The following is a 25,645-nucleotide window of genomic DNA, read 5'->3' as shown; positions in this document are numbered from 1 at the left end:
AGAAGGTATATGGACATCCCATTTCACATCTGCATATTCACTTTACATTTCTGACAAAAAAAAAAAAAAAGAAAGAAAGGAAAACCATTGCAGAGCTAAAGGATCTGGATCCATTGAGCAGTTTTTTTATGTAAAGCTATGGACTGGACAAGATCAGCAGAAAACATAACGAACTAAAACCTAACAAATACATAAAATCTCCAGTTATGTGCCTAAAGGTAGGAAATGAAGACCTTTCACTGACTGCAGTTAATCATAATTTCTTGATACCGACTCGGAAAATATGAATAATTACAGTTTCCTGAGTGAAAACAGCTACTTAGCAAGCTAGTTAGCTTAAAGTTAGCTAAACTGATGTACTTACTTTAGCGGTAACGTTAGTCAGTCCGTGAAATAATTAACCGGTTGTGATAAATATTCATAAAGTTGTTGTACGTCAGTGTAAAAAGTGTTGAATTTCCACCTAAAATAATGCTAATTAAACACCGGTTTTAAGGTTATTCCCTCAGTGTACTCAGTGTATGTGAAGTTAGCCGCCTAGCTAGCTAACCCTCTCACTTTGTGCAGTTTTATTTTCCAACCAATTCAGATTTTACTAAAAACTTAAAAGTCAGTGCTGTTTAAGTGATGGTGTAAAATGAGACTGGGTTACAGTCAAATGAACACAGATACCGAGCAGGTTCATATGGTCCAGATATTCACAGGATAGTAAAAAAAACAAGATAAATGTGTCTTCAGATAACCACCTTTAAATTCCAGTTGTTTTTAAATTATTTGGGAATATCTATTTCCCCCCAAAAATGTATAGATGACATTTCTGGGCTCAACGATTTCTGTTTGTCTGCTCTTTACAGGGGTAAATAGCACAGAGGAGGAAGATGAGGCACATAGCTGATGGAAGACTCAGACAAAAGACGCCTGATGCTTGTGGAAATACTCGGAGAGAAATGAACGTGGCCCCGGTGGCTTTCAGCATGATCCAAAACGCTGTAGTGTGTCTCCCCCTGCTCTCTGAGAGTCAGAAGCTTATATGGGTGCATTCAAACCAGGTCGACATACAGCTGGATGGTGCAGCAGAGCTGGACGAGGCCTTCGACAGGTTCCCGTACCTGACACAGAAACAGACAGCTGCACTGGCGCGGCGCTGCTCCCTGCACCCGGACCAAGTGAAGGTGTGGTTCATGGTGCAGAGGCTCCGCTATGGTATCAGCTGGGACCATAAAGACATTCGAGAGCTTCGGAGGAAGTTCAAGTCAAGTCAGCGAAAGGAACAGAGGAAGCAAGACAGGATGGGGGAAGTGGTAAAAGAGAAAAAAAGAGAGAAGAAGAGACAGGTAAAAGAATCTGATGGGAAGAAGGCAGGAAAGGAACAGAGTGCAAATGAGGGAAGGATGATGGGAGCAAGTGTCGGGGCTGATGAACGATTGGAGAGAAAAATGGAACAGGAGCAACCACTGAACAAAGAGCAGGACAGAAAAGTGGAAAAAATCGAGAAAGACAAAAGGAATCCACAGAAAAGGAAGAAAAAGATGACACTGCCAGACAAGATAGGAAGGAAGAGAATGAAGCAAGACATTGATGGCATCATGAAGAGAGCTGGAGCAGCAGAAATAAGAGGTGATCAAGCGGAGAGGGAGGGGCAAAAATCCATCCAATCAGAAACCAGTCCCACCAGACAGATGAGGGAAAAATTAAACAACCTGATGTCTGTCATCGAGTGGCCTGCTGATAAGAGCTTTGTGGTGCCTGATGAGCCGCTGGATGTGAGTCCTCTTCTCTTGAGTGACAACCTGACAGAAGTGCTGCAAGGAGTTGATGTTGTTCCCCCCATCCCCCCAAATATTGGTATGACCCCTGTGAGTAGTGGCTTTGAGGGCAAACCAGAAATGGAGGGAGAAGTGCCTGCAGACAATGATGGTTTCGTCACTGATGTTTGCAAAATGAAGGAGCTCCTGAGCAGGAATCCTGTTGCAGACAGTTCATCCACCCTCGACCTGCAGCAGGACTCTGATGTGATAGACGCCTGCGGTCCGATCCCCTGCAATACAAAGTCGGAGACTCAGTTGAAGATGATGAAGGTGGCTTTCTCTTGCTGCCAGTATCCAAAGAGCGAGGACTACGACCGCCTGGCGACGTTGATTGGAATCCCTCGTTACACGTTGGTTAAGTGGTTCGGCGACATGCGCTATTACATCAAGAAGGTAAAGCCGAGCTGGTTGAATAAGGAGCAGCACAAACAGGCGCTGGCCAACATCAGGTACTGGCAATGCGTGAACACGCTGACAAAGACACAGTCAAGTACGGGCTGCGGAAAGGCAACCAGGAAGAGGAAGCCACTGAGAGAAAGCCCTGGCGAAGATGAAAGTGTAGAAATGATGTCACAGCCTCTGCACCCAATCTCCTACTAAAGGGAATAGAGATGACTCACCTCTCAACATTTGGAAAGATGCATCAGAAGCTGTTTAATGTCTTCTAATTTGTGCGTTACTGTTTGTCGCACAGTCGAACTTTAACTTTGGAGAACACAGATGTTTGATAAAAGGTTGCCAAGTTAGACACGCTCTTGTGAATTTCCCAGTTCTTTTATTTTGAATGTATTGTTATTATACTGTATTATACAGTATGTTAGTTGTTAGTGATTACTTAACATGTTCTTTAACATACATGCACAGTATTTTACAAAAGTTACTCTTTTGCAATCCAGATGCAGTTTTACATGGACGAGTCCCTTTTGTGCTGTGCAGATGCTTCTGTTGTCGTTCAAGTAAAATGCTTTTATTGCATGTTGTTAAAACCTCCTAGGATTAGTTACATCAAAACACTCACAAACTACAAAATGAACAAATAGTACATGAATATTTCATTTTTCAGAGCAGATGATGTTTCAGATTAAAATAACAATACTCACATAATGTCAGAGTGGTTTGTTATCACCATTAACCTGAGAGCTGAAACAGAATCATAATCCACACCAAATGAAGGAAAATATAGTACAATCCCTGGATATTATGTAGAATATATTACACGAAAAATAGAAAAATAACTATATAGATAATAATAGCTGTGACACAATTATTACTAAGCTTCCTCTGCTGTTAACAAAGACAGTTTCTGACGCTTAATTGCTAAGCATTTACGTTTTATATTCTGTTTACAGCCTAAAGTGCACTCAGAACTTTGCAGGGTAGAATATGGTGGGCAGTCATATAATTACATGAAATTATCACCATTAACATTTAGAGATATCACCTCAACAGATGTCCATGTCAAAAAACTCATGTCAAGCAGGTATACACCACATCAGTTCAGGACATCTCGGACACACCTAGCCGCTCTTATTAAATCAACAATGATATAAGACCTAGTTCCTCTTTGTTATGTGTAAATAGGTCTCCCTGGCTCCGTCAGTTCCAGCTGGCCGTGTACTCTGCCCTCTGTGGCTGCCAAAACTCAGCACCTTCAATAATGCGACGGATCATGGAGGCAGATGTGATCAGCAGGTGTCCAGCCGCCTGAAGGAGGGTGGAGGCCACGCGCAGGGCTTCCCTAGAGAACGGGGATCAAATTAAAGTGTCAATACCATCTTCTACTGACACTGTGCTGCATGAGCTCTACCCAAGTCACATTCAGTGTCAAATAGTTCAGCCTTTGATCACTGGCATTGCCTGCAAGTTACTCTAAATTTGGACTAAGGTAACTGCCTTCTTTTCTCTACTTTTCCCTACTTCTCATGTCCTCTGATTGAGAATATTAGGGTGAGATTCATATATACAGGAAACAGTAGTGGAAAGTACATTTACTCTATATTTACATACAATTTTGAGAGACTTTACTTGAGTATTTCTTTGTTACTCTATATTTCTACTTCACTACATTTCGGAGGGACTTTTCACTACATTATATTTATTGGACAACTATAGTACTTATTACTTTTCAGATTCAAATGTACAAAAAAGAAAGAGACCATATAATAAGCTATAGATTATATGAAAGATAATAAGATTAAACCAGGAGCTAAACCCCTCAGATGTATCTTATGGCCCTTTAGAGTTGGTTCTTGGTTGGTTAGCACTGGACTAAACTACTTAACTATATATAAAATAGCTAAAACTAGCTCCACCTCGACCAGCCTCGACAGTCAATTACTGCCCATGCATCGACATTAAAAAGTCATGGTACTGGTACTTTCACTTAAATAAATTATTTTAATAGTAGACTGAAAGCAATACAACAGCAATACATTGAGTGGTGTCTATGTCTTGTCCATGACCTTCAGCACCTTCCCCTTGCCTTACCTGAGGACTTTCTTGGGCCCCAGACACTGGAAGTCAGCGCTCACAGAGTACAGGCCCTGGAATGTGGCCTTCACACTCAGGGAGCCAAACACATCCTTTGGGCTCATCCTGTAAAGGTCAAAGGTGACACGAGCTATGTCCCTCCCGGTCCGAGGCTTGTGGTGGTCTTGAGATTTGGGCACGACTGCTCCCTGGGAGGATCATCAACAATGGTCATATGTTTGTGATGCAATAACATTATAGTATAGTAGACTCATTATAGTAGACTGAAGGCATGTCCTAACACCAGAGGAGCGCTGAATCAGTTTTAAAGGAGCCTGTCTAAGGTATGACATAAACATACATTGTTTTTTTTAATTATTAACATTTTGCTTCTTTGGTCAAACGTACCTGCTGTGGTCTCCATGTCTGTCCGGGCCCCAGGGCCATGAGCATGGTGTTGTCAGCCAACGTCATGAGGAACTCGTCGGAGTCTACCTCTGTACCGTCCTCCTCACAAACCAGAGACAGGGTCACTGCGGACAGGGACAGCAGCAGCGCCTGGCACACCTACAGCACAGATTCAAATCAGTGTCACACCCACAGAGCCTTTTGGATGAAAAAAAAAAAAAGCTTTGATTCATATCTGTAATCTTCAATGGTGGAATAAGCTAACATGCAGAAAGTCTGAAACAAAAATATGACCTCTATCCCACTGACTTGAATTTTACCTACTGTCTTCATCATACCTCATTTTAACTCTCACTCTCACTGTTTTACACTCTCACCCTTTCTTTCAGCTCCTCCAGGGTCCCGGCTGTGATGCCCTTCCTGGTCTCCCTGTTGTGACAACACACTCTGAAAGGGCGCTGTGGTGGGGACCACACTCGCTTGGTTACTGATCTGAGGACAGAAAAAAAACGGAAGGGTAATTAAATTATATAATTTGTTAGGCTGAATTTAATAAACATTCTGTCTGGATCCTCTGAGTTTTTCCCAGCAAACACTTTGATTGGTCATAGTAGGAAAAAGCACAGGCATGCAGGTGGCTCTGTTTTAGTCATGGTAGTCTGACACCATGAACAACACCAGGACCCTGAAACTGAAGCAGCGAGATGACATTCAGTCATCATTCATCATATCATCATTTACACCTGTGCTTTTGTTCCTGTGACGCATTAAAATGTTCCCTGCGAAAAAAGGTCACATTTGTTCAACCCTTGTCTGTTCTTGTCTACAACCTGTACAAATGTTTTCCTACAGTCAATCAAATCTATCTCCATCTACCATCCCCTCACAATTATATTAGCAAAAGACTTGAAATTTACAAAATATAACATAGCTTAGAACTACATATCACATCATTGATTTACTTGCTTATTTACTTAAGTCTAATCTACATGAATTGGTGATTGTTTTGTGGATCAGACTAAGGGATCATGAAACAAATCCACACAATATCAACAGGCCAAAACAAAACTTGCTCACTTGATAAGTGAAGATGTGGTCTCCATTCTTGTCAGTGTCTTGTCGTCTCTCCTCACCGCGTTATTCTGTTACAGTGTGACAAACTGTAACAATGTCAGTAATCCTTGTATTTGACCCAGTTACTGGACTTTGCTCCGAACCTGGTGATTACTCACATACAGAACAGCACGGGGCAAAGTTCATCTGGCCTGCGTGTGTGTGTGTGTGTGTTTGTATGAAAGATTTTTTCTTGATCTGACAAAACAGATTTATTACCTCTATAGCCCGACTGATACTAGATATTTAGGGCTGATACTGATACTGATATTTGAAAATTAAAGACGGTATAAACCATGACCACAGTGTATATGACTGGGATATTTTACAGTAGAAAAATAAAGTTATCAGCGCTTTGTAATGGGGATTATTTTTCTAAATTACTTCAAACATAACTTTAGACATATCAATATGGCACTGCAATTTCTCGTTACTCATTGGCTAACAGGCCACATGATGATCAGTCACAGTTGATACTGTACTCCAAGTACAAATTTCTAATCAATTTACAATCAATCAAATGATAGACATATTGATGAGGAGTAAACCTGGGGCTTTTGGGGCCCCTGGTAATGAGGGGTATAAATTTTAAAACAACATTAACTTTTTTCTAATATAAAATATGAGTGTACACTCATATTGATACCTGTCAGAGTTGACAGATATCAGTCATAATACTAATCATAATACTTTATTGTTCCCTCCCTCAAGAATAGAAATGTAACAGCAAAGAATACAGAATAACATAAGATTAAGACCTAAAGATAAAAAAATAATATATTATAATATACAAATATACTATATAAATAAAATAGTTTGTTTTTTGTAAATATTTCATTTTCAAAAACTCCGTAAAATGCTTTGGCGTTCTTCATAATACCTACTTGCTTCTTAAAACATTTTATTTTCTTTTTATACAATTTTTATAAATGAAAAATAACCAAATAAACAAATAAAAGAGACGTAAACTTTGGAGTTCAACGGCTGGCCGGTGACGCACGTCATATCCGGGGAGAGACATTGGGTGCGCTTGTTTAAATCAAAACATCGCCCGTGTGGACGGAGTTTCCTCGTTTGAACGGATGTGTTTTATTCACCACCCCGAAGCTCCGCCAATCCGGCACACCCAGAGTGAAGAATCGAGCGGCTGCCATGGTTCCCGTGAAGGCGGGAGGATGAGAAGCAGGGCTTTCAGCTGGAGCCTTTCTATCTTTGTTTTTCGCGGGTGAAAAACAACAACAACAACGACAACAACAACAGCGGTGAAACCTTCGTGTAGATAGGTAACCCCAGTGAGCAGCAGAGTTAGTAAACATCACATGAGCAGCATTTCATGAACAACTTGGGTGAACTGCTGACTCTGGGAGCAGTTTGCTTAAGTTGCTAAGCTAACGTTTTGTTTCTCAACGTCGACTTTTGGTCGTTTAACCTCCCCGGCTTCGCTGGTGGGACTGGTTCAGCGGAATGGCCGAACGAAAAACGAAGGAACCTGGTAAGGGTCAAGTTAATAGCTACGTTAAAACTGGGGCATGACACGGCGGGGTAACGTTGGACCAGTCATTGTGTGTGACAGCTGCTGGCAGACTCCTGCATTAGCATCACAGACAGCGTCAATCCATGGAGCCCAGCAAACTATTTCAACCCTGCATGATTCAGTTAGGTGGACTAGATGCTATGAATGCACCCAGTAACCTGTGTTTTGCCCCCCGCACAGATGTCAGCCTTCCCTTTGCTGCACTTCAGCTCCTGGCCCCGCCTGTGCGTCTGGTGTCTGCGGCTCTCTGGAAAGTGCTGAAGAAGAGGGATGTGATGCAGTATGGGGTTGTGGAGGAATTTGTGACATCTGCCTGCGAGTCTGTCCCCGGGCTGCTCACCGTGAGACATCAGGGCAAGCTGGCACTGGGGCTGAGAGGCCGGGTGAGTCTTGCAGGAGTAGAGAAATCAGCCTTTTAAATGTATGACTCCCATGATTCTCTATGATTCAGCACCATCTTCCTGGCTTGGCGTGTATATGTAGTGCATGATTCATCGTCCTCCACCTTCTTTACAGCTGATCTTGGAGCTGTGCTTTACACAACCTAATGTTAAGGTGATTGAACCTCACCTGAAAAGGATCCGTGCTCCAGCACCTTCATCCTCCTCAGCTTCTACTGTGGTAAATTATCTTTAATGCTCAGAATGTCACAACAAACTGCTTTGCTATTTTCGTCACTGTAAACAGTTTGTAGGCTTTTATTACAAACAAAGACTCCATCACAGAATTTCATGGATTATTTTCCACTCTTTGTTAGAACAAATGATTGAGAATTAAACATCATGATATTTATGATGACACGACAATGGGCAATAGAGTATTTAAACTAAGGGACAGGGTTAATCAGTAGTAATGTGTTTTGCATATTATGGTTAATCAGACTGAAACCCATTCACTCAAAACATCCATTTAAGGTCAGGATATTCCATATCTGAACTGTAATGTAAATAATGTTTACAATTTAAGATGTATTATGACATTACAATAATCAAAATCCATGACAGTATCATGTCATTACCAAGTCACAATGTGGATGTTATGCAGTTATATTATCTTTCTGCTTTACCACTTATATATACTGTTGGAATATTTGTAGGGGTTCCAAATGATTGCCTGATTGGTTATAAGGCTAACGCAAATGTTCTTGACATTTGTATGATGCATGGTGTAATTTTTGCTCTTTTGTCTCCTAGAGGAAGGATGTAAAAATTCAGAGAACAGTCGAAAGTTTCCATTCATTAATTCAAGTTCTGCTAACAGACCCAGCAGAGAGAGAACAGTTCTTCAAGGTGAGTTCCTCTCCTCCAAAGTCTTACTTTTTAAATAATTTTATGTTCTCAGGTGATGTACGCAGGGATGTAAGAGCCAACAACTCTCAATCTTTCCTCTGACAGGAGGAGTTTCCCGTGGATTATGGTCCAAAGTTTGATGAGGAACTGGAGAAGCTGCTGTGGGAGTTTTTGATTCGACTGGACCAGTTGCTCCCAGTTCCCAACCTCGCTCAGGTAGTGAGCATGTCTGAGAGCATATTCTCTTTTCATATAAATAAGTTCTAGCTGCAGAAAGTAAAAGCAGAAGGCAGAAAGCTTGATTTAGAACTAACTGTTATATCTAATAATTTGCCTCCAGACTGTGTCATGGCTCAGTGATACCCCCCCTGTCCTGGAGGAGTGTGCGCGGTCAGCCACCCAGCCCCAGCTCCTTAACATTTTGCTTCAGCATCAAACCTGTCTTGGTCATCTCGAATTAGCAGGTTAGAGAAAACTTTTCACAAAGACCACTGTGACAGCAACACTTGTGGTTTCAGATTCCTCTTCATTTCCAATTACCCATTGTGTTGTTTGCTTTTTACAGCATCCCTCCCTCCAAACATGGGAGACTCCATCCTGGATTCACTTTCTCTGCCACCGTCTGGAAGAGTACCCTCAAATCCACCAACAGGAGCCAAGACATCTGCGGTGGACCAGTCCAGCGGCACAAGAGACAAAACACCAGTCATTACGCCTGTTATCGGACTAATATCTAACGAAAATGTGCCAGTCATGATCTCTGCCAGGAAAAAGGCACAGAGAGGTGACGAGCCAGCCACCTCAAAAGATGCAACAAACAAGAACTCGGATCCAAAAGAGAAACTGAAATTCACTGCGGTTAAACATAGACAGAAAACCAGTGATGATGGGGTGAAAATGGGCAAAGAACAGCTGGAGGAGGAGAGGAACGGCTCAAAAAGAAGCAGAGGAGTGAAACGCAAGCAACCTGACAACAGACAAAGTGAATTGGAGGAGGAGGAGGAGGAGGAGGAGGAGGAGGAGGAGGAGGAGGAGGAGGAGGAGGAAAATGTGTTAGGCATACCCAGATCTGGGAAAAAGAGGATAAGCAAGGTCAGGCAGGGTAGAGGTGACCAGAGAACAAATGAGAGCGAAGAAGATGAAAGCGTAAGAGACAAGGAGTCTAACAGAGTAGATCTAGTAACCTGTATGACCCAGCTGGGTGTTAAAACGCTCCACCTGCCTGATGATCCATCCCTCTGCTCCATTTATGTGTCTTGTCTGAGCTGCCAACCCAGAGTTCTTATCAATAAACTGTCAGTGGCTTCCGCTAGTGCTAACACCACTGGTAGAGGAGGAAAATCCATATATAAAGAACGGCAGACTCAAAGGAGGAAGACCCCAGTCAAAACACCAACACGCAAGAGCACGAGCATCTTCAAACTTCAAAAGCCTGACTCAGACATTTGTGGCTTGGATGATAAAGAGTAAGAGACATGGTGCAAAGTTTGCCTTATCATTATGTCAAGTGTGTATTTATATCCCAAATAGCAAAATGAAACCTCTGGCCCAACATACACCTGGGTCCTCGGCCCGAGTCTGGCCCATATTCTTGGCCAGCTGTTATCCTCCGGTACTGACTGACAGCCGGAAGATTTTCTGTGTGTCCACCAGAATCGGTCCAGATGTGGAAGTACCATCTGACAATCATACTGTATATAGGCCAGATTTGGGCCGTGGAACCGGGTGTGTACTGGGCCAGAAGAAAACAAGCATGTGGCCCAAGTCTGGGCCGGATTTATTTTGGTATCTGGAATGTGTGCTCAGCCTCTAGCTTAAAAACCCCTCCTGCTGGATTTTGTTAACCAGCTTTTCTTCATCTCTTTGGGTTCCTGTAAATAATAATTTGATTAAATTATGCATATGAATGGATATTCTGGTCTGCTGATGTTTCAAGTTTCAAAATCCGTCTAAATCCGACATTTGGAGTTGACCTTGCAAGAAGATAGTGGGACATACAACACAAACAGTCGTATAAAACAAATGGGGGAAGTTCAGTTAGTTGAGGGCACTTTACTCTGCACTGTAGACAATACAGATACACCAAGACAACTGATTTAGTTCAGTATTTGTGGTTTCATTTGTTCCTTGTGTGAGATAGCATCAGTGATTTGAATATGTATGTACACTATAATCCTTTTACAATTGCAGGTCCCATAGACAGAAAGCTGTCCTCAGACTTGCATTATAAACTCATGGTAAAGCAGATCAATAGCAGCTTAGTGAACAAATTTGTCTTTTTCCATTCACCATTTACCAGCCTTGAAACTATGACTGGTTGTGGTTTAATTAATGTTGTTTAATTATGTTGTTTCTACTTGACAGAAATCATCCTGTATTACCGAGTGTAAGCAGCTCTCCCCAACTACGGAATAATGCAGGTGATATAACAAAGCGGAATTAAAACAGAATTTAAAAAAGGAACGAAAAATCACCTGCACAGGTTTTAGTTCAACTGTGTTTACTTTCATGTGTAGAGATGTTGGCCCTTCCTGGAGACGGTGAAGACTATGTCGCTGATTCTGAGGATGAGGCGACGAAGAACTTTAAAGGCAGGGTATGTGAAAATTCTTGTAAATGTGTCCCATCTTAGGAGGACAGGCCAACACTTCTTAGCAAGCTCATAAAAAGGATTATTATTATTAGCAGTATGATATGTAGTTTCAAACAAATGTCATATTGCGTCCTTGAGGTCTTGAAGCCTTTGACATCTAGCAAGTCATTGAAAAGTCTTCAGTACAGTAAATAATTTCGTCCTGTTACAGTTGTACTAATATTTCAGTCATGTGTTTTCTAACTGACTGTCTCCACCAGCTGTTCATGAAGCGCTACTACAAGACCAAACACGGCACATATGTTCCCACACTGAGGGAGTTCTGGAAACCCGGGATGACGCGGCGGGACTTGTTGTTTGCTGGCAGTAAACGCAGATGATGACATGGATTCTCACTGCCACATTTAGTAAATACCAGACGACTCTGCAGCAAAGCTGTATTTTTCCACCAGCTACGGTGCGTTGACTGAAAAGCAAAAACTATTTTAAATCCACCAGCCACTGTGGCTGACGGGACGTTGGTTGTTGGTTATCTCTCTTTCTCTTGTTTTATGTTGTGTCTGTAGCCGAATCAGGCTGATTTCAACTGGCATTATGATTATGGACAATATCGTGCAAATAAAACTTTATTTTAAAATGTTACTGTATAGTTTTTGTAAATAATGATCACACAATATCTATTATGTCTGTTAAGTGTAAATAAGTACTTTTTATAAACATTTTAAACCTGTAATACATTCAGTTAATAAAGTCGTTTTGTGTTGCATCATTGTGTTTTATTTTGCATTTCATTCACTATTTAAGTGTCATTGGGTCACATCGGTAAACCACCCAGATAATGACTTGAGAACTTCCCCAACGGTTTTATAAATCCTTGCATTACTAGTTTCGTCAGTTGTATATGTATGAAAAGATAAATTGCCTGATCTATGGTGTTATTTAGAAAAAGCACATTGTGTAGACTTTCATATCTTTATTAGAAATCTGTTTAACAGAATGTTATGTATCACAGGGACAGTAATCCATAATCTTCCGTGACTGGTTGATGTATATTGTGTTTTTATAAACAGCTTGCCTTATGACTGAGCTGTGCCAACACTTCAGAGCAATAGTGGAGGTAACCAAAATACAGCCAAAATGAATCTACACAATTAAGTACAAATTAGTCTTGTTGCCAGCGGAGGCTCAGAGTCGACAGCTCATCCCTCCAGTCACTGTGATGGTTTCTCCTGTGATGTAGGAAGCCTCCTCGGAGCACAGGAAGGCGATCACTCCTCCAATTTCCTCTGGCTCTCCAATTCTGAAGGGGGAGACAAAGGAAAAGATGAAATATTGTTCTTATAAATTATTCACATATTATGCAAAGTACAGGATATTAGTGAAAATGTGAATATGAACTGTGCCTTTTAATGCTGAGCTGCTTTTTGAACTCATCCACGATGTCTTCATTTTTCCATAACTGGGACAGAACAGAGTAAAAAATTACAGAGACATTCATCAAATTATCAAAGAAAACAGGATTAGAGTGTAGGAATGTGTGTTTTTCTCCTCACCGCAGAGCTGAAGCGGGTTTTAATAACTCCAGGGGCCACACAATTGACTCTTATGTTACTCTGAGCCAGCTCAGGGGCCAGTGCCCGGGTCAGACCCAACAGGGCTGTCTTACTAACACTGTAAGGACCCAAAGCCTGCAGGAGCAGAGACCGGATAGAATAAAAACATAATCATAAAAACACATGGTGTCCTCCTACCTTCAAAGCAGCCTGGCGTTCTAGCAATGTGATAAATCCGTGAATCTATATAATACATGTCATTGTACATTATGTGTCAAAGGAAAAAGACTTGTTTGACAGAAGTTGGGTGCAATGGTGAGAACCTTGAACCCTGCTCCTGTTTATCTTGATATAAATCTGTTCGCATTAATGTTCTTCTTTTACTCTCACTGACCTGCATTGGTTGGTATCCAGCCACTGATGACACAAACACTACATTTCCCCCTCTAAAGGAAAAATGCAAACAGTTCAAAGCATTTGAAATTAAAATACAGTTTTATAATCTTTATTGTTTGGCTCTTGCCAGTCACATTAAGCTGTGTAATCTTTTGTCACGCACCCTCTCTTCTCCATGTGAGGCACCACCAGCTTGGTCATGAGGAAGGCTGATTTCACATTTACAGACAGGATCTAGAAGTAAAAATAACATGGTTAAATACATGATCCCATAAATGGGGAAATATTAAAATGAACAAAAGGAGGCAGAAGAATTTTTGTTCAAAGACAGAAGCCACAGACTCATGAAATAAATATAATATTATTTATAAATAATAAATAATTATTTTGATTTCTCGGACTTTTTTCCAACGAGTCCTGGAGCCTCATTTGTGCTGTGTACCTTGTCCCAGACATCCTCTGTGGAGTCCATGATGTTTCCAAAGAAAGGGTTGACTGCTGCGTTGGATACCAGGATGTCCACTCCCCCACACTTCTCCAGAGTCTATTTAAAACACAGAGCGAGATTGTTGATGATGTTAGAGTAAAAAGAATCACAGAGAGCATCATAATTATGGGTATTTCAGCCACGAGGCCCAAACATGTTGTCGATAAAAATTAAAACAGAACAAATAAAACCACATACAGCTATATATGGTCCACTAGCCTATATTTGCTCTTTATGGAAGGACTCCCAGAGGCTTCCTTCATGCCCCTGATGACTCCTCAGATGTATCCCTGAGGATGGGACTCACCATTTGAACCAGTTTTTCTCTGTCTTCACCGTTGCCAACATTACAGGTGGTCCCAGTCACTTGGATGCTCTGGCTTTGCAGCAATGCCACTGCCTTGTCCACATTGGCCTGCCGCCGGCTGCTCACCACCACATGGGCTCCCCTCTTTCCCAGAGCCTGAGCTGCAGCCAGACCAATTCTGGGGAGACAGAGAAGAGAACCCAGACAGGATCTCTGAATTAGATTAAGGCCGTGGCAATTATTATTACTATCGTGAATGTACTGTTTTAAATGATATGCAACTACAAGGCTTTGAGATCCCTTCAAATCTGTTGCGCAATGTCAAGATTTTGCAAAGGTATAGATTACATATCACAAATTGTCAGGTCATCAGAAAGGCAATTGCCCAAGACACTTCATTGGTTACTGTTTGGTGTATTTTAATGGGAAAATGGGCAGCAAAGGGGTCAATAATACTGATTCTTACCCATCTGTGGAGGCAGTGACTATGGCTACCTTTCCAGCAAGACTACTTTGAGACATACTTCTTTGCCCAGCAACAGGGTTGGTCCTAAGGCACCTGAAAGCACTTCTCAACATCACCTGTGGACAGAGTAGTCGATGAAGACAATGGATAACTAGGGTAGAGGTCACCTGAGCTATGGCAGCTGAGTGATATGATAAATAAAGAGTATGAAGTCGGGAAAACACTTTTCATCTGTCTCTTAAACTAATATCTCACTTATTGATTAGTGGTGACGCAACAGTAATGATAAAAAAAAAAATACTTGATTGGCATTTACAAAGGCATAGTCAGACAACTCAGTTCAAGTTTATGCTTTAACGTAGTGGGCTACCATGTATAGTACAATTGTGCAAAAGTGATCAGGAGCATTTTCTCACCCTGCAGTTCATGCAAAATTGAACAGGAGGTTGTACAGAGGAAGGACTTGTTAAAATACTCTCAATGTATAATGCCAGGACCTTGGACTACCGACTATTTATGTGTCGGTACAGTCAGTATTTTCCGGGTAGAAGTCCCACTGTCAAAATAAAAGCCTCCAGCAAGCAGTCACTCATATTTAGTGGTTATTTGATTCAATGTAACCCCCATGTCAGTTAAAATACTCATATAATTTGTTAAGATAATTGCAAAATTTGCTAAAACGATCAATGATAGTAATAGTGCGGGGTACATGTGTTTTTCAGAGGTTAGTTATCTGATTTAACACAAAATTCCACTGTCCATAAACGCAACCCAAAAAAAACAAAAAAAACAAAAACCAGCCAATCACACAACAGCTGTACTCCGCGCTGCGGCTGGCTGTGCGATCTCACAGGTGCTGGATTGGTCTAACGCCCGGCGCTGACGCTCACTGTGCGCTTGTAGATTAGCGAACAGCGTAAACTCCCGAGGAGGCGGGGCTCATTTTGTTGTCATCGCCGAAGATGATTGAACGGCGATGGCCACAGATTTTCACGCCTGAAAAGAAGTGATTTTTTTTTTTTTTTACGTATCGTAGACTGTAAGTTTATCGGCGATAAGAAAAAGGGAAGGTAATTATTTTATAAACTACTGCTTTGGGTTCTGACGTTGGCTTGTAAACGACTCGTCTTTAGCGGGTTTGCCCGGCGGTGCCATTGTTGTTTTGAACTGAATGTTAGCGTAGCAGCGAAAGGCGAAGGCGATAACCAGCGGTAACATAGCTAACACCAGCGCTACCAAGCTAGCACTAGTAGCTAGGCCGCGGCAACACATCTAATGGTATTATAGCTAGTTACTTTTTAAATTAATTATCATTTAATGTGGTTACGCGGTGGTTAAGTGCTCAACCGTACACGATATTTTAGATAACGAGTGCAACGCCACCCGTTTATCTGTGATGTTAAGCTAACGTTAGTTTTCTCTGAACGGGCTGCGTTTAACGTAACGTTCATGGGCGTGGAGAGGATAGACAGGTGTCGCCGCTGCCTGCCTACCTTTCGTTTCACGTGTGTCTTGTATGTGTTATAAATGAGTCGTGAAAAAGCGTTTCTGCGTGGATTGCAGGACCCTTATGAAGGCGGACGACGAGGCACCCGGACTCTGAGATGTGTCCCCCCCAGATGCAGCTGTGCCTCGGCAGTGGTTCTCTGTGGCGACCGGCATATCCATGAGAACCACTGCTGATCTAGATGGATGAGCCTGACCGATCCGGACGCTTGAGTTATAGTTTCTCTGAGACTTAACTGATAATCTATCCACAATGTCTGTCTCCGTGAGTACAGTGTTTGTTTCTTTGTTTGTGTAGATTTGCATGAATGCTTGTAATGTGATCACAAAGATGGACAAATGGGATCAAAATTAAATTGGACCAAAACAGTAACAATAATGATGATTTGTATGGCATGTTTTTATTTCTTATATGATGTCACCATATCTAGATATTTTATCTGGACACTCATTGCCTCCATTACTGTTTTAAGGGGGTCCCACATGGCTGAACTGAGCCTGGTTGTCCCCAGGGGGTTGGTTTAGAAAATGAAAGGGGTCTTGACTCTCTGGCTTTGGGTTGGCAATTAAACCCTAAACAGCAAGGGACAGATGTGCCTCTCATCCCCTCCCCCTCCCTCTCATCTCCCTCATTACCATTAAGCTCTTGTCCATTTGATCATTGATCCTCCCTGACTGTGCTCCTTTTTCTCCCTGTTTCCTGATTACCGACACAGCTGTGAATTTTAAGTTAGTCATGATTCTGGCTTTTGCATTTTCCATCTTTTTTGTTCACCCATCCTCTTCCTGTCCTCTGTCTCTCATACAGACATTTTACGAGATCTTCCCAATTCACTCCTATTCACTCTCCATTCAACAGCTCTAAACAATCAACCTTTTTATACCCCTTACTTAGCACTGCCATGTCAATGTACTTGTTTGTTTGTGGTGTGCAGATGTGAGACACTAGCTTGTCTGAATTTAGGCTGTTGATTAAAACCTACTTTCATATGGCTATTTGCTGTGTGTGTGTGTCAATTACTGAATGGGTGGGTCTGTGTTCATGAGTTCTACTCTTGTCTCCTCCTCCCTCTCAGACCGTATTGGCAAAGGCACTGTTTGACAACACAGCAGAGAGCCCAGAGGAGCTGGCTTTCCGGAAAGGTGACATCCTGATGGTTCTTGAGCAGGAGCAGAGCGGTGGGCCGGGTTGGTGGCTCTGCTCTCTGCATGGGAAACAGGGCATTGCCCCTGCCAACCGCCTTCGTCTCCTGCAGACCGCCCCACCCCCAGGCTCAGACCTCCGTCGTGGCCCCAGTGAGGACTCTGTTTACCTGTCGCCTGGTCCCGCGCTGGCTCGCTCTTCTGTCAGCAGCAGTGCAGAAGACATAGATGGAGTGTATCGTTCCCCACCAGGTGTGGGTGAGGGACGGGGAGCAGGAGCTGCCTCAAGGCCGGGGGAGCTCCGCAGAGTCGAGGGTGGGCGTCCACGCTCCCACTCCAGCTCTGGCACCCGGCCTAGACCTGACTGGGATATTGGGGTGGCGGGGCGTCCACGCTCGCCCTCTCTGAGAGGACGTGGCACAGAAATGACAGGAACACTATATCAGACTCCAGTAAGTCCCATACCTTCAGGGGCTCAGCATGCCAGGCAGCCTGGAGCTCTCATGGCTTCAGAGTCTGTGTACCTCTCTCCTAGTGGAGTGCCAAGAGCGGCTGATGAGCCAGAGGACACTACATATTTAGTCCCTAGAGAAACACTAACAGCAGGACACTCAGATGACTGTTACTTGGTACCTAAAGGTACACCACTTGCAGGTGACGATGTTTACCAGTCCCCAACAGGAGGAGCTGTGGCTACTGCTGTCTGCTCTAATGGCCCCTCTGTAGTTAGTGGATCGCCTGGTACCCCCCAGTCCAAAATGAGCCATGACACACCTGGGATGTATCAAACACCCACCCCAGTGGGAGCAAGCCTTCACAGGACTTCAGCCACAGTTTTGGCCCACCAGCACCCATCTCAGTTATCCTCTGCTCAAGCATCTCCCAGACCTTTGCTCAAGGGAGTTTCACCCAACCCTGCTGCCACCAGGGGCAAACCTGGCGTGGCCTGTCACCGGGGATCCCCTTTGCTGGTCAGAGCAGGTCAGGTCAGGGTTCCTGGATCACCAAATTTTGCCCGCAAACCTCCTCCACCAGCACCACCAGTGAGGGGAGTCACCAGGAAAGATGCACCGCAAGCAGCCCCAACATCAGTTGATTCTAACTCTGTCCCCAAACCTACTGCTCAGACCACGTCTGCAGGGCCGCAGCAAGAAGAGGACAAACAGAAGGAAACTAAGGATGAAAGGATCAATAATGGGCTTGTGAAAAGCAGAAATGTGCACAACAAAAAAGGAGAAAGCCAGGATTACTCGGATCCAGTGGATGACCAGGTATGTGATGGCTACTTCACTTTCCACACTGTTAAACAGTTGTTCTGCCAAGAAAAGTCTAATCTTATAAGTTTATCCTTTTGTTTTTTAGAAGATTCATATATATTGAGTGGATTTACATGTTTCATCAGCATGTTATGACAACTTCTGGTTGAGCAGGGCTTGCAATCATAATTGTGGTTTTGTTGCCTTGGTAGGTGTATGATACTCCTCCCAGTGGCAGGTGGCAGCGTCCAGTCCCATCTGCCCTCGGTGGGGGTGATGATGGCATCTATGACACCCCTCGCAGTCTCCCACCACAAGCCGACTCTGAGACAGAGGTAAAGATAACTCTAGTTACTTTGCATTCCATGTTGGGCAACGGATAGTCCCATGTGTTTTCAGATCTATCTTGTCCAACTCCAGTGACTTAAATGGATACTTGCACTGCTCAGGAAGGACAAACTCACAAACAGCATCTAAAATGACATTAAGTTCTGTATGTATATGTTTCCTTACAGTAGGAAACATTTCATTCGGTCTTCGTTTTGTTGCGATCTTCTCAGGTCAAGCTTGACCATGATTAATATCCAGTTGTCATCAAAAGGGCTTTTTAAATGCATTTTATTTTTCACAGTGAATAGTAATTCATTTCCCAGGAAACAGCTGGGAACTGTGGCAAACTGGTGTGTTGAATTCATGTCTGTACAAGTGACGCGTTCACCAGCAAGACATGACTATCAAATCCCCTGTCACCGTTTCTTCTCACATTCCACTATTAGTGTGTCTCCCTGCCCCCCTTTAAGGAGAGGCCACACCTGTCTCAGTCTGCTGTGGGAGCCTGTCTATCCAGTCCAAATGCTGCTTCTATTTTCTCCCAGGCACACCCATCTGTCAGGGCCATGCCAAGGCCACACCACCACTACCCTAACCCCCAGCGGTCTCCCCTTTAATGTTACTTGAACATGTCTGCCAGTTGCTGGGTAATTTTTTCCCCTCTTTGCCTGCAATTACTGTATGTGGACTGCAGACTCGCTGCTTTTACACTTTGATGTAGAAAGTCCCAAATGTGTCTCCCCCACTGGTGCTCAGTGACTCTTACATCTGCTTACAGGTTTCTGGCAGTTTTTTACTTTCGGTCTGAGACAGTAAATGTAGATGACCCAGTATACATGCCACATGTATAATTATAATAATATAATAAGATGTCTTCTAAACTCACATTGTGTTGTTTTGTTGTTACAAACTCTGTATCTGCAGTATTTTATATGAAGTTGGCCTGAAATGCATCATTTTTCAATCATTTGCACAGAGACCTCATTGTGAATCTTTGTGTCCTTGTCCCTCCACTGTAGGTCTATGATGTCCCCACCATCGCTCTTAATGTGTCGACATCAGACGTCCAGCCTGATGAAGTTGATGACGAAGTATACAGTGTCCCCACACTTCCAGGCGTGCCTCTGGGGCCAGGAGAGTCCACCACCAGCCTCTCTGGTGAGGATGTTGTGCAGGTTGGACAAGTCTATTGTGTCCCTGGACCGGAGAAACGAGCCAGCGGTGGAGATCATAAACGAGACTCCTCTGAGCCCGACTGTGGCATCTATGACATGCCTGCTCTGACCATTGAAGTCCTCCCTCACTCTTCCTCGTCCTCCTCCACCTCCACTCGCCGCCTCTCTGTCTCTAGTAACGGTTCAGGTGATGTTCAGTGGCGAGCCTCGCTCTCCAGCCTTGTCCACTCGGTGCTCAGCACAGCCTCCTGCTCGGCCTCTACTCTGTCATCGCGAGACCTGGCCACCTCATTGGCTGAAATCCTGTCCACCTGGAAAGCCAGTCATTCTGGTGATCCTCCGCCGCCTCTTCAGCAGGCTTGGGCTCGTCTGTCAGACCTGCTTCCCGCGTTATCCGCTATTGGCAACGCTCCTCCATCTGAGGGGCTCCTGTCACTGGTCCAGCGGTCCCTTGAAGAAAGCGCCCTCCTTTTGCAGGCTCAGGGCCGACCCCGTCTGCCTTCCCAAGAATCCCTGTCCCGCAGGCCATTACCTGCGCTCCCAGTGCCTGATGGGAAATCATCTGGAGGTGGCATGGGCTCCCGTAAAGGTAGCTGGATCCAGGAGAGGCCCCTGCCCCCGACCCCTCAGCCTGCCTTCCCCCTGCCCCCTGCTCCATCAACTGTTACTCTCACAGTGGGCCCTGTTAACGGAGAAGATGATCCCAGTAATGAGTATGCTGGGATCGGCTTGACTCCCATCCCTACCCCAGTACCCACAGGAGACAGTGTTGGATATGTCAAGCTGCAGGTCAGTTTTCACGATGAAATTAAATCAATGCTCTTCAACATCTGATTTTAAAATTGTCATTAACTTCAGATTTTTTTTATATGTACCTTTCATTCTTTTCTGTTACTTTCATTCTGATATATTTTTTTATGCTTCAACACATCTGTACTTTCCTGTAACCGTTCCTGGTCTAAGCGCGTGTGTAGATTTCTGGTTGTACAATCAAACATGGACTGTCTGTATACATGTGTGACTGTTCTCTCTTTCCCACACCAGGGTAAACCGGAGCCACCTCCTGATGCTCTGGCTGAGAACGGACAAACTATCACTGCTGAGCCAAGGGTGAGTCTTTTCCTCTGTATTTTACCTCCACATATGTGTGCATAAGCCTGTGCTCCTACTGTCTAAGGCGTCTTTTTTTTTTTTTTTTTTATTCAAATTATTTGTGGTACAGAAACACTCACAGCAAGTCTGCACAGATAAGTCATTGATTCACTGTGTTCACAGTGCACTCTGTTTACTAATGAGCAGTGTGACTCATTAATCCAGCCTGCAGCACCTCTTCGGCTCATGATGTGGTCTAAACCCATCTTTACTCGTCACTATACTCGCCATCTTTACCCAGCGTCACCTTAGTTTATGTCAGATCTCCCTCTATGGATGTCTGACTTATGAATCTGTACACTCGTTCTTCTGTGCACTCGTTCTTCATCATGTGGACGATGTGTTTTTCTCGGATTCCAACATCAAAGCCCGCAGCTGGAGACGTGTAACAACATACATAAGCAAAGTTACAATCACGTGTTGTCTTATGTTATCTCTTAAGTCACTTCTGTCCACTGTTGCTGGACACTGAGGTCATGTCATTTTCTTCTACTCCTTGTTTGATTCATTGGTTACACCACAGACGATCAACAAGAGGTCACTTGTAAATCTTGACAATATTGCCTTACATTGAATGGAGGCTGCAGGACAATAGGTGACAGAAAAGCACAGTCACTTGTTCAACAGTGCCACTTGCTGATGTACCGTACGAGTGAGTGTGTGCGCGTCTGACTTTTACTGACTTATAGTTCAGCATAAGACTCTGCCAGTCTGATTGAGAAGACAGCAGTTATGCACTGTCTGCAGTCATCAGTGAGAAGCTAAAGCTGGTGCTATTCCAGTGTTTATTCATGTTTTGGTGCGTTTAGGTCACTGAACTGCAAACATTTTAACTGTTTCCCAAAGCAGAACTCACCTACTTGTTTTTTTTTTTTTAATGTTTTTTCTGCCTTCAAGTTAGACAGGTTCCTTTTATTTTGTTATGTAGCAAATATCAACTTGCACAGACTACATTCTTAGGTTAATTTATTGGAGGCTTTATCAGTCACTTTACCATTGGGCACACTGATCAGAGGAGTCTGCAGGTCTCCTGGTATCTTTACATAAGGAAGCTTTAAGATTGAGTAGTTAGATAAATGGTTGCTAAAGAGCAGGGCTGCAATTGATGATTATTTTCATTATGGATTTATCTGTAATTACTCTTTTGATTCATTGTGTGATCCAGTGAAAAATAATCCTCGTAATTTCCCATAGCCCAAGGTGATATCTTCACATGTCTTGTTTTGTCCAACCAACAGTCCAAAATATAAACATATTCAGTTCTCTATCATGTATGAAGCAGGAAATGTTTGGCATCTTTTGTTTAACAACCGACCTATTAATCTACTAATCCTTGCATTTTATTTTTAAGAATAATTTGAATGTCATGGCTGAAAGCATGAATTGCATCTGTGGTTGTTGTGTTTTTATCAGACAATGGTTCTCATTCATTTTCCCTGAGGAGATTTTCCAGCTGTTTTTCCATGGTTTCAAAGTGTAAATCTTTATGTCACAAGACCACTTTGCCTCCTAAATGTAATAAATTTGTGTTATAAACTCCTTTGACAGTTGTGTGACTTTTCCTTTTCATCTTCTCTCGTGCAGTTGACCCCATCCCCTCCTCTGCCAGTGTCCCTCTCCCTGGAGGACTCGGAGCTGCTTTCATTCTACTCATCTCAGAGCTTCGCCCACCTCTCCTGCCTGGCAGACGCCATCGATGTGCTCTTCAGCAGCGTGCAGGGGAACCAGCCGCCCCGCATCTTTGTCGCCAGAGGAAAGAGTCTCATTGTGACAGCACACAAGCTGGTGTTTATTGGGGACACGCTCTCCCGCCTTCTCACCTCTGCTGACCTCCGGGCCAAGGTATTTAGACACTTTGTTTTCAAGGCATTACTTAGATATATCCTGCATGTTGCAAGCAAAGTTTTTTCTGAGGTGGAAAAACTTTTAGCTTACTCTGCAATAACAGGCTGTTAAATCATATGTCAAACGTGTAATAATTGTGTTTTTATTTCTTTTCCCTACTTCAGATCACAACCTCGGGGGGGCGTCTCTGCCAGGCCTTGAAGGCAGTAGTGGTGGCAACAAAGGGTGCTGCACAGAGCTATCCGTCAGTATCAGCCACCCAGGAGATGGTCGACCGTGTCGCTGAGCTCTCCCAGCAAGCAGCCGGCTTCTCCACTCTGCTCCAGCGTCTGGCAGAAATATCTTCATGATATTTCATATGACTCGCGTAAAAACTTTGCTGACACTACACATATATTTTCTCTCTCTGAGATGCCTTATTTGTTGGTAGACTCTTTCGTTACCTTTCACTACAATGGGATTGAAAGCAAGTGAAGTTGAATCTTGAAACAAGCGTTTAGCCTCGCTGCAGCTGTTACTAAGCTGGGTTTTGACTGTGCTGGTTCTGTCCTCCAATTGTGTGTTGGTTTGCCTTTGTTTATATACTGACCTCTGTGCTTTGATGTCAGGCACACTTGTCTTTTTGAGTGTTAACTTATTGAATATTTGAAGCCCCTCTGCGGCTTTGAGTGTCTGTGTGGACTGCTTGTCTTGGGAGCTTTGCTTTATTATGTTTGCCGTATTTTCTTTCCCTCACATGATAGCCATTTTTTCCTTCCTTCCTCTATTTATTTGCCCCCCCCCCCCCCCCCCCCTCCAAAAATAGCACAGAAGGAGGCCTTACATCCTGGTTCTGGCCTACTTTTTACTGTGAAACCTGAAAGGCCTTTTGTGATTATCATTCTGAATCTGTCGAAGCAGCATATCAAGTGTTTTGGGCTTAATATGGGAGAAATGGAAAAGGGTGTGGAGTAGGAAGTTTGTCCGACTTCCATCCATAACCTGTGCAAGTGTGTTGTGTTTGTGTTGTGCCCATTTCCACCAGCAAGCAATGATAAGGTGTGGTACAGTTTGTAATCCACCCACTGAGGTTTAAAAGAAACATCTCATACTTTACATTACGTGCAGTTTTATACATCTCATGTAGAATAAATTGAGTCCTGTCTGACAGAGAGAGATAATATCTAAGAATTGATGCAGGGATTAAGTGTGAGCAATGACATTCGGGTGAGAAATTGCCTCATCCTGATCTTTCCCACAGTCACGGGATAGCCTTGCAGTGGATAAGAAACCTGTTGTCCAAGATAACCTGTCTCCACATGTCCTGTTATGATCTGCATGGTTACGTTTCTTTGACTATGGCTGCTTATTATCTTCAATTCCCATAAGATGCTTGTCAACAGTGCTTACTCACATCTGCTCTGATAGTTTCAAGTCAGCAACCTAAGGCTGGATATCATATACATAATTCATTATTACTGGAAAGCATAGCAAGTGGGACACAGTTCACTGTACTGAACATCAGTATCACGCTTTTACATTTGTCATAACAAGATGTATGTCAATATTTTATTTTATTTTATTTTGGGGTTTTTTTTGGAAGCATTATTGTGATATTGATCTTAACCATAAGGCCCAGCCCTAGTATAAACTGTGAAACAAAGCATAACTCACTTTTTGATTGGAAAAGGGAGAATTTCACATTTTAAATCCATCAAAACACTTTTCTGTTTTTCCATCTCTGACTGTTATATTAGTATCTGCCTATTTTCATTTATATCGGTCATCAGGTGCAACGGTCTACACACACACACAGCTCAGTATGAAGCAGTGATGGAACACATGGTAGACTGGAAGTTGAACAAACATATTGTTTGTCACACTGAGCACTACAGATTTTAACTGTGTAAACACTTGGCCAGTGTGATCCTGGAGGGTGCTCTTCTATGTTAGATTATAAAGGTTTTGGATCTATCTTCTGTATCATAATTCATATTACTTAATCTGATATTCCAGTTTTTTTTTTTTTTGGATCCAAATCAGTATCGTCAGGGCATTGCATAATCATTTTTTCAGTTGTGTGGCTCAGTTTAAATCATTGTTTGAGGAGTAGTTTCCTCCTGTTGTTACATTTTCTCTTCAGTCGCATCACCTTGTGGAGGTTTGAAGTATTACTTAATGAATACCTCCCTGCCTAAACACTACACGTATGAAGAGAGCATGTTCGGCAAGTAAGCTTTAGGTATATATTTATTATGGTCTTTTTTTTTTTTTTTTAATTGTTTTTTGCTTTCCAGTTTGCATGGCTTTAACTTGCTTATATTTTTTCATGTACAACCTTCATCAGGATGATTTTACTTTGTGATTTACAATGAACAAAAAGTTGTTTGTTTGTTTTTTTGTTTTTTTTTTGGGAAAAACATCTTAAGTTACAGTTTAAAGATATGTCTGTATTTTCTTTTGTACAAGAAAGTTTTTTTTGCGCTATGTGAACTGAAATGAGTCATTTATCCGTATTCGCTGAGGTATAGAAATGAATCTTTGACTTTTCTCCTACAGTAATATGAACCTAAACCTCTTTACTTTACACTACATTTGATGTCTGTCTTGTATTCCTGTTCAGAATGCACAAATACAACTTTTGCAATTAAACAAATGTGTTTTGGAGTATTGATTGCAGTACGTGTCTGTAAAAATTATTTATTGTATCTACAGAAAAAAAAAATATATAACAAAAATAATTTAATCCTCCAGAGACCGCACTTTAGAGGCACTACAGCGGGACAAAGTCGTCTTGAACTGAGAGTTAAGTTTGTTAAATAAGTGCTCCGGGGGT

General features: G+C 42.7%; 5 protein-coding genes across 5 annotated transcripts; 3 read left to right on the top strand and 2 right to left on the bottom strand.

Moving 5' to 3' along the window:
• The first annotated feature begins 81 nt into the window (after positions 1-81).
• Positions 82-2,545, top strand: homezb (homeobox and leucine zipper encoding b). Its single transcript, XM_071458956.1, has 2 exons — positions 82-218; positions 855-2,545. Exon 2 carries the CDS (start codon positions 879-881, stop codon positions 2,406-2,408), a length of 1,530 nt encoding a protein of 509 aa, XP_071315057.1. The 5' UTR covers positions 82-218; positions 855-878; the 3' UTR covers positions 2,409-2,545.
• An 18-nt stretch (positions 2,546-2,563) lies between these two features.
• cideb (cell death inducing DFFA like effector b) lies at positions 2,564-5,914 on the bottom strand. Its single transcript, XM_071458959.1, has 5 exons — positions 5,763-5,914; positions 5,063-5,177; positions 4,686-4,844; positions 4,296-4,486; positions 2,564-3,546 (listed from the first exon to the last, which is right to left on the bottom strand). The coding sequence occupies exons 1-5, from the start codon at positions 5,786-5,788 to the stop codon at positions 3,405-3,407; spliced, it is 633 nt and encodes a 210-aa protein (XP_071315060.1). The 5' UTR covers positions 5,789-5,914; the 3' UTR covers positions 2,564-3,404.
• A 1,036-nt stretch (positions 5,915-6,950) lies between these two features.
• Positions 6,951-11,980, top strand: tinf2 (TERF1 (TRF1)-interacting nuclear factor 2). Its single transcript, XM_071458953.1, has 10 exons — positions 6,951-7,290; positions 7,513-7,715; positions 7,849-7,953; positions 8,526-8,621; positions 8,727-8,837; positions 8,962-9,085; positions 9,187-10,087; positions 10,986-11,041; positions 11,138-11,217; positions 11,475-11,980. The coding sequence occupies exons 1-10, from the start codon at positions 7,263-7,265 to the stop codon at positions 11,592-11,594; spliced, it is 1,824 nt and encodes a 607-aa protein (XP_071315054.1). The 5' UTR covers positions 6,951-7,262; the 3' UTR covers positions 11,595-11,980.
• Positions 11,981-12,167: 187 nt separating this feature from the next.
• Positions 12,168-14,972, bottom strand: dhrs4 (dehydrogenase/reductase (SDR family) member 4). Its single transcript, XM_071458958.1, has 9 exons — positions 14,840-14,972; positions 14,424-14,539; positions 13,958-14,135; positions 13,606-13,707; positions 13,327-13,397; positions 13,162-13,213; positions 12,768-12,902; positions 12,618-12,673; positions 12,168-12,514 (listed from the first exon to the last, which is right to left on the bottom strand). The coding sequence occupies exons 1-9, from the start codon at positions 14,849-14,851 to the stop codon at positions 12,400-12,402; spliced, it is 837 nt and encodes a 278-aa protein (XP_071315059.1). The 5' UTR covers positions 14,852-14,972; the 3' UTR covers positions 12,168-12,399.
• A 389-nt stretch (positions 14,973-15,361) lies between these two features.
• Positions 15,362-25,465, top strand: efs (embryonal Fyn-associated substrate). The gene is made up of 8 exons (XM_071458952.1): positions 15,362-15,493; positions 15,987-16,194; positions 17,006-18,343; positions 18,541-18,663; positions 19,678-20,622; positions 20,878-20,943; positions 22,570-22,827; positions 22,995-25,465. The coding sequence occupies exons 2-8, from the start codon at positions 16,183-16,185 to the stop codon at positions 23,178-23,180; spliced, it is 2,928 nt and encodes a 975-aa protein (XP_071315053.1). The 5' UTR covers positions 15,362-15,493; positions 15,987-16,182; the 3' UTR covers positions 23,181-25,465.
• The last annotated feature ends 180 nt before the right edge of the window (positions 25,466-25,645 follow it).

This window comes from Trachinotus anak, unplaced genomic scaffold, assembly GCF_046630095.1.
Source record: "Trachinotus anak isolate AG129_WGS33_773 ecotype Australia unplaced genomic scaffold, CSIRO_AGI_Tana_v1 ptg000023l, whole genome shotgun sequence".
In the NCBI taxonomy this organism is placed as follows: domain Eukaryota; kingdom Metazoa; phylum Chordata; class Actinopteri; order Carangiformes; family Carangidae; genus Trachinotus; species Trachinotus anak.
The sequence above is the reverse complement of the archived record's forward strand: the minus strand, read 5'-3'. Positions and strand labels throughout refer to the sequence as shown.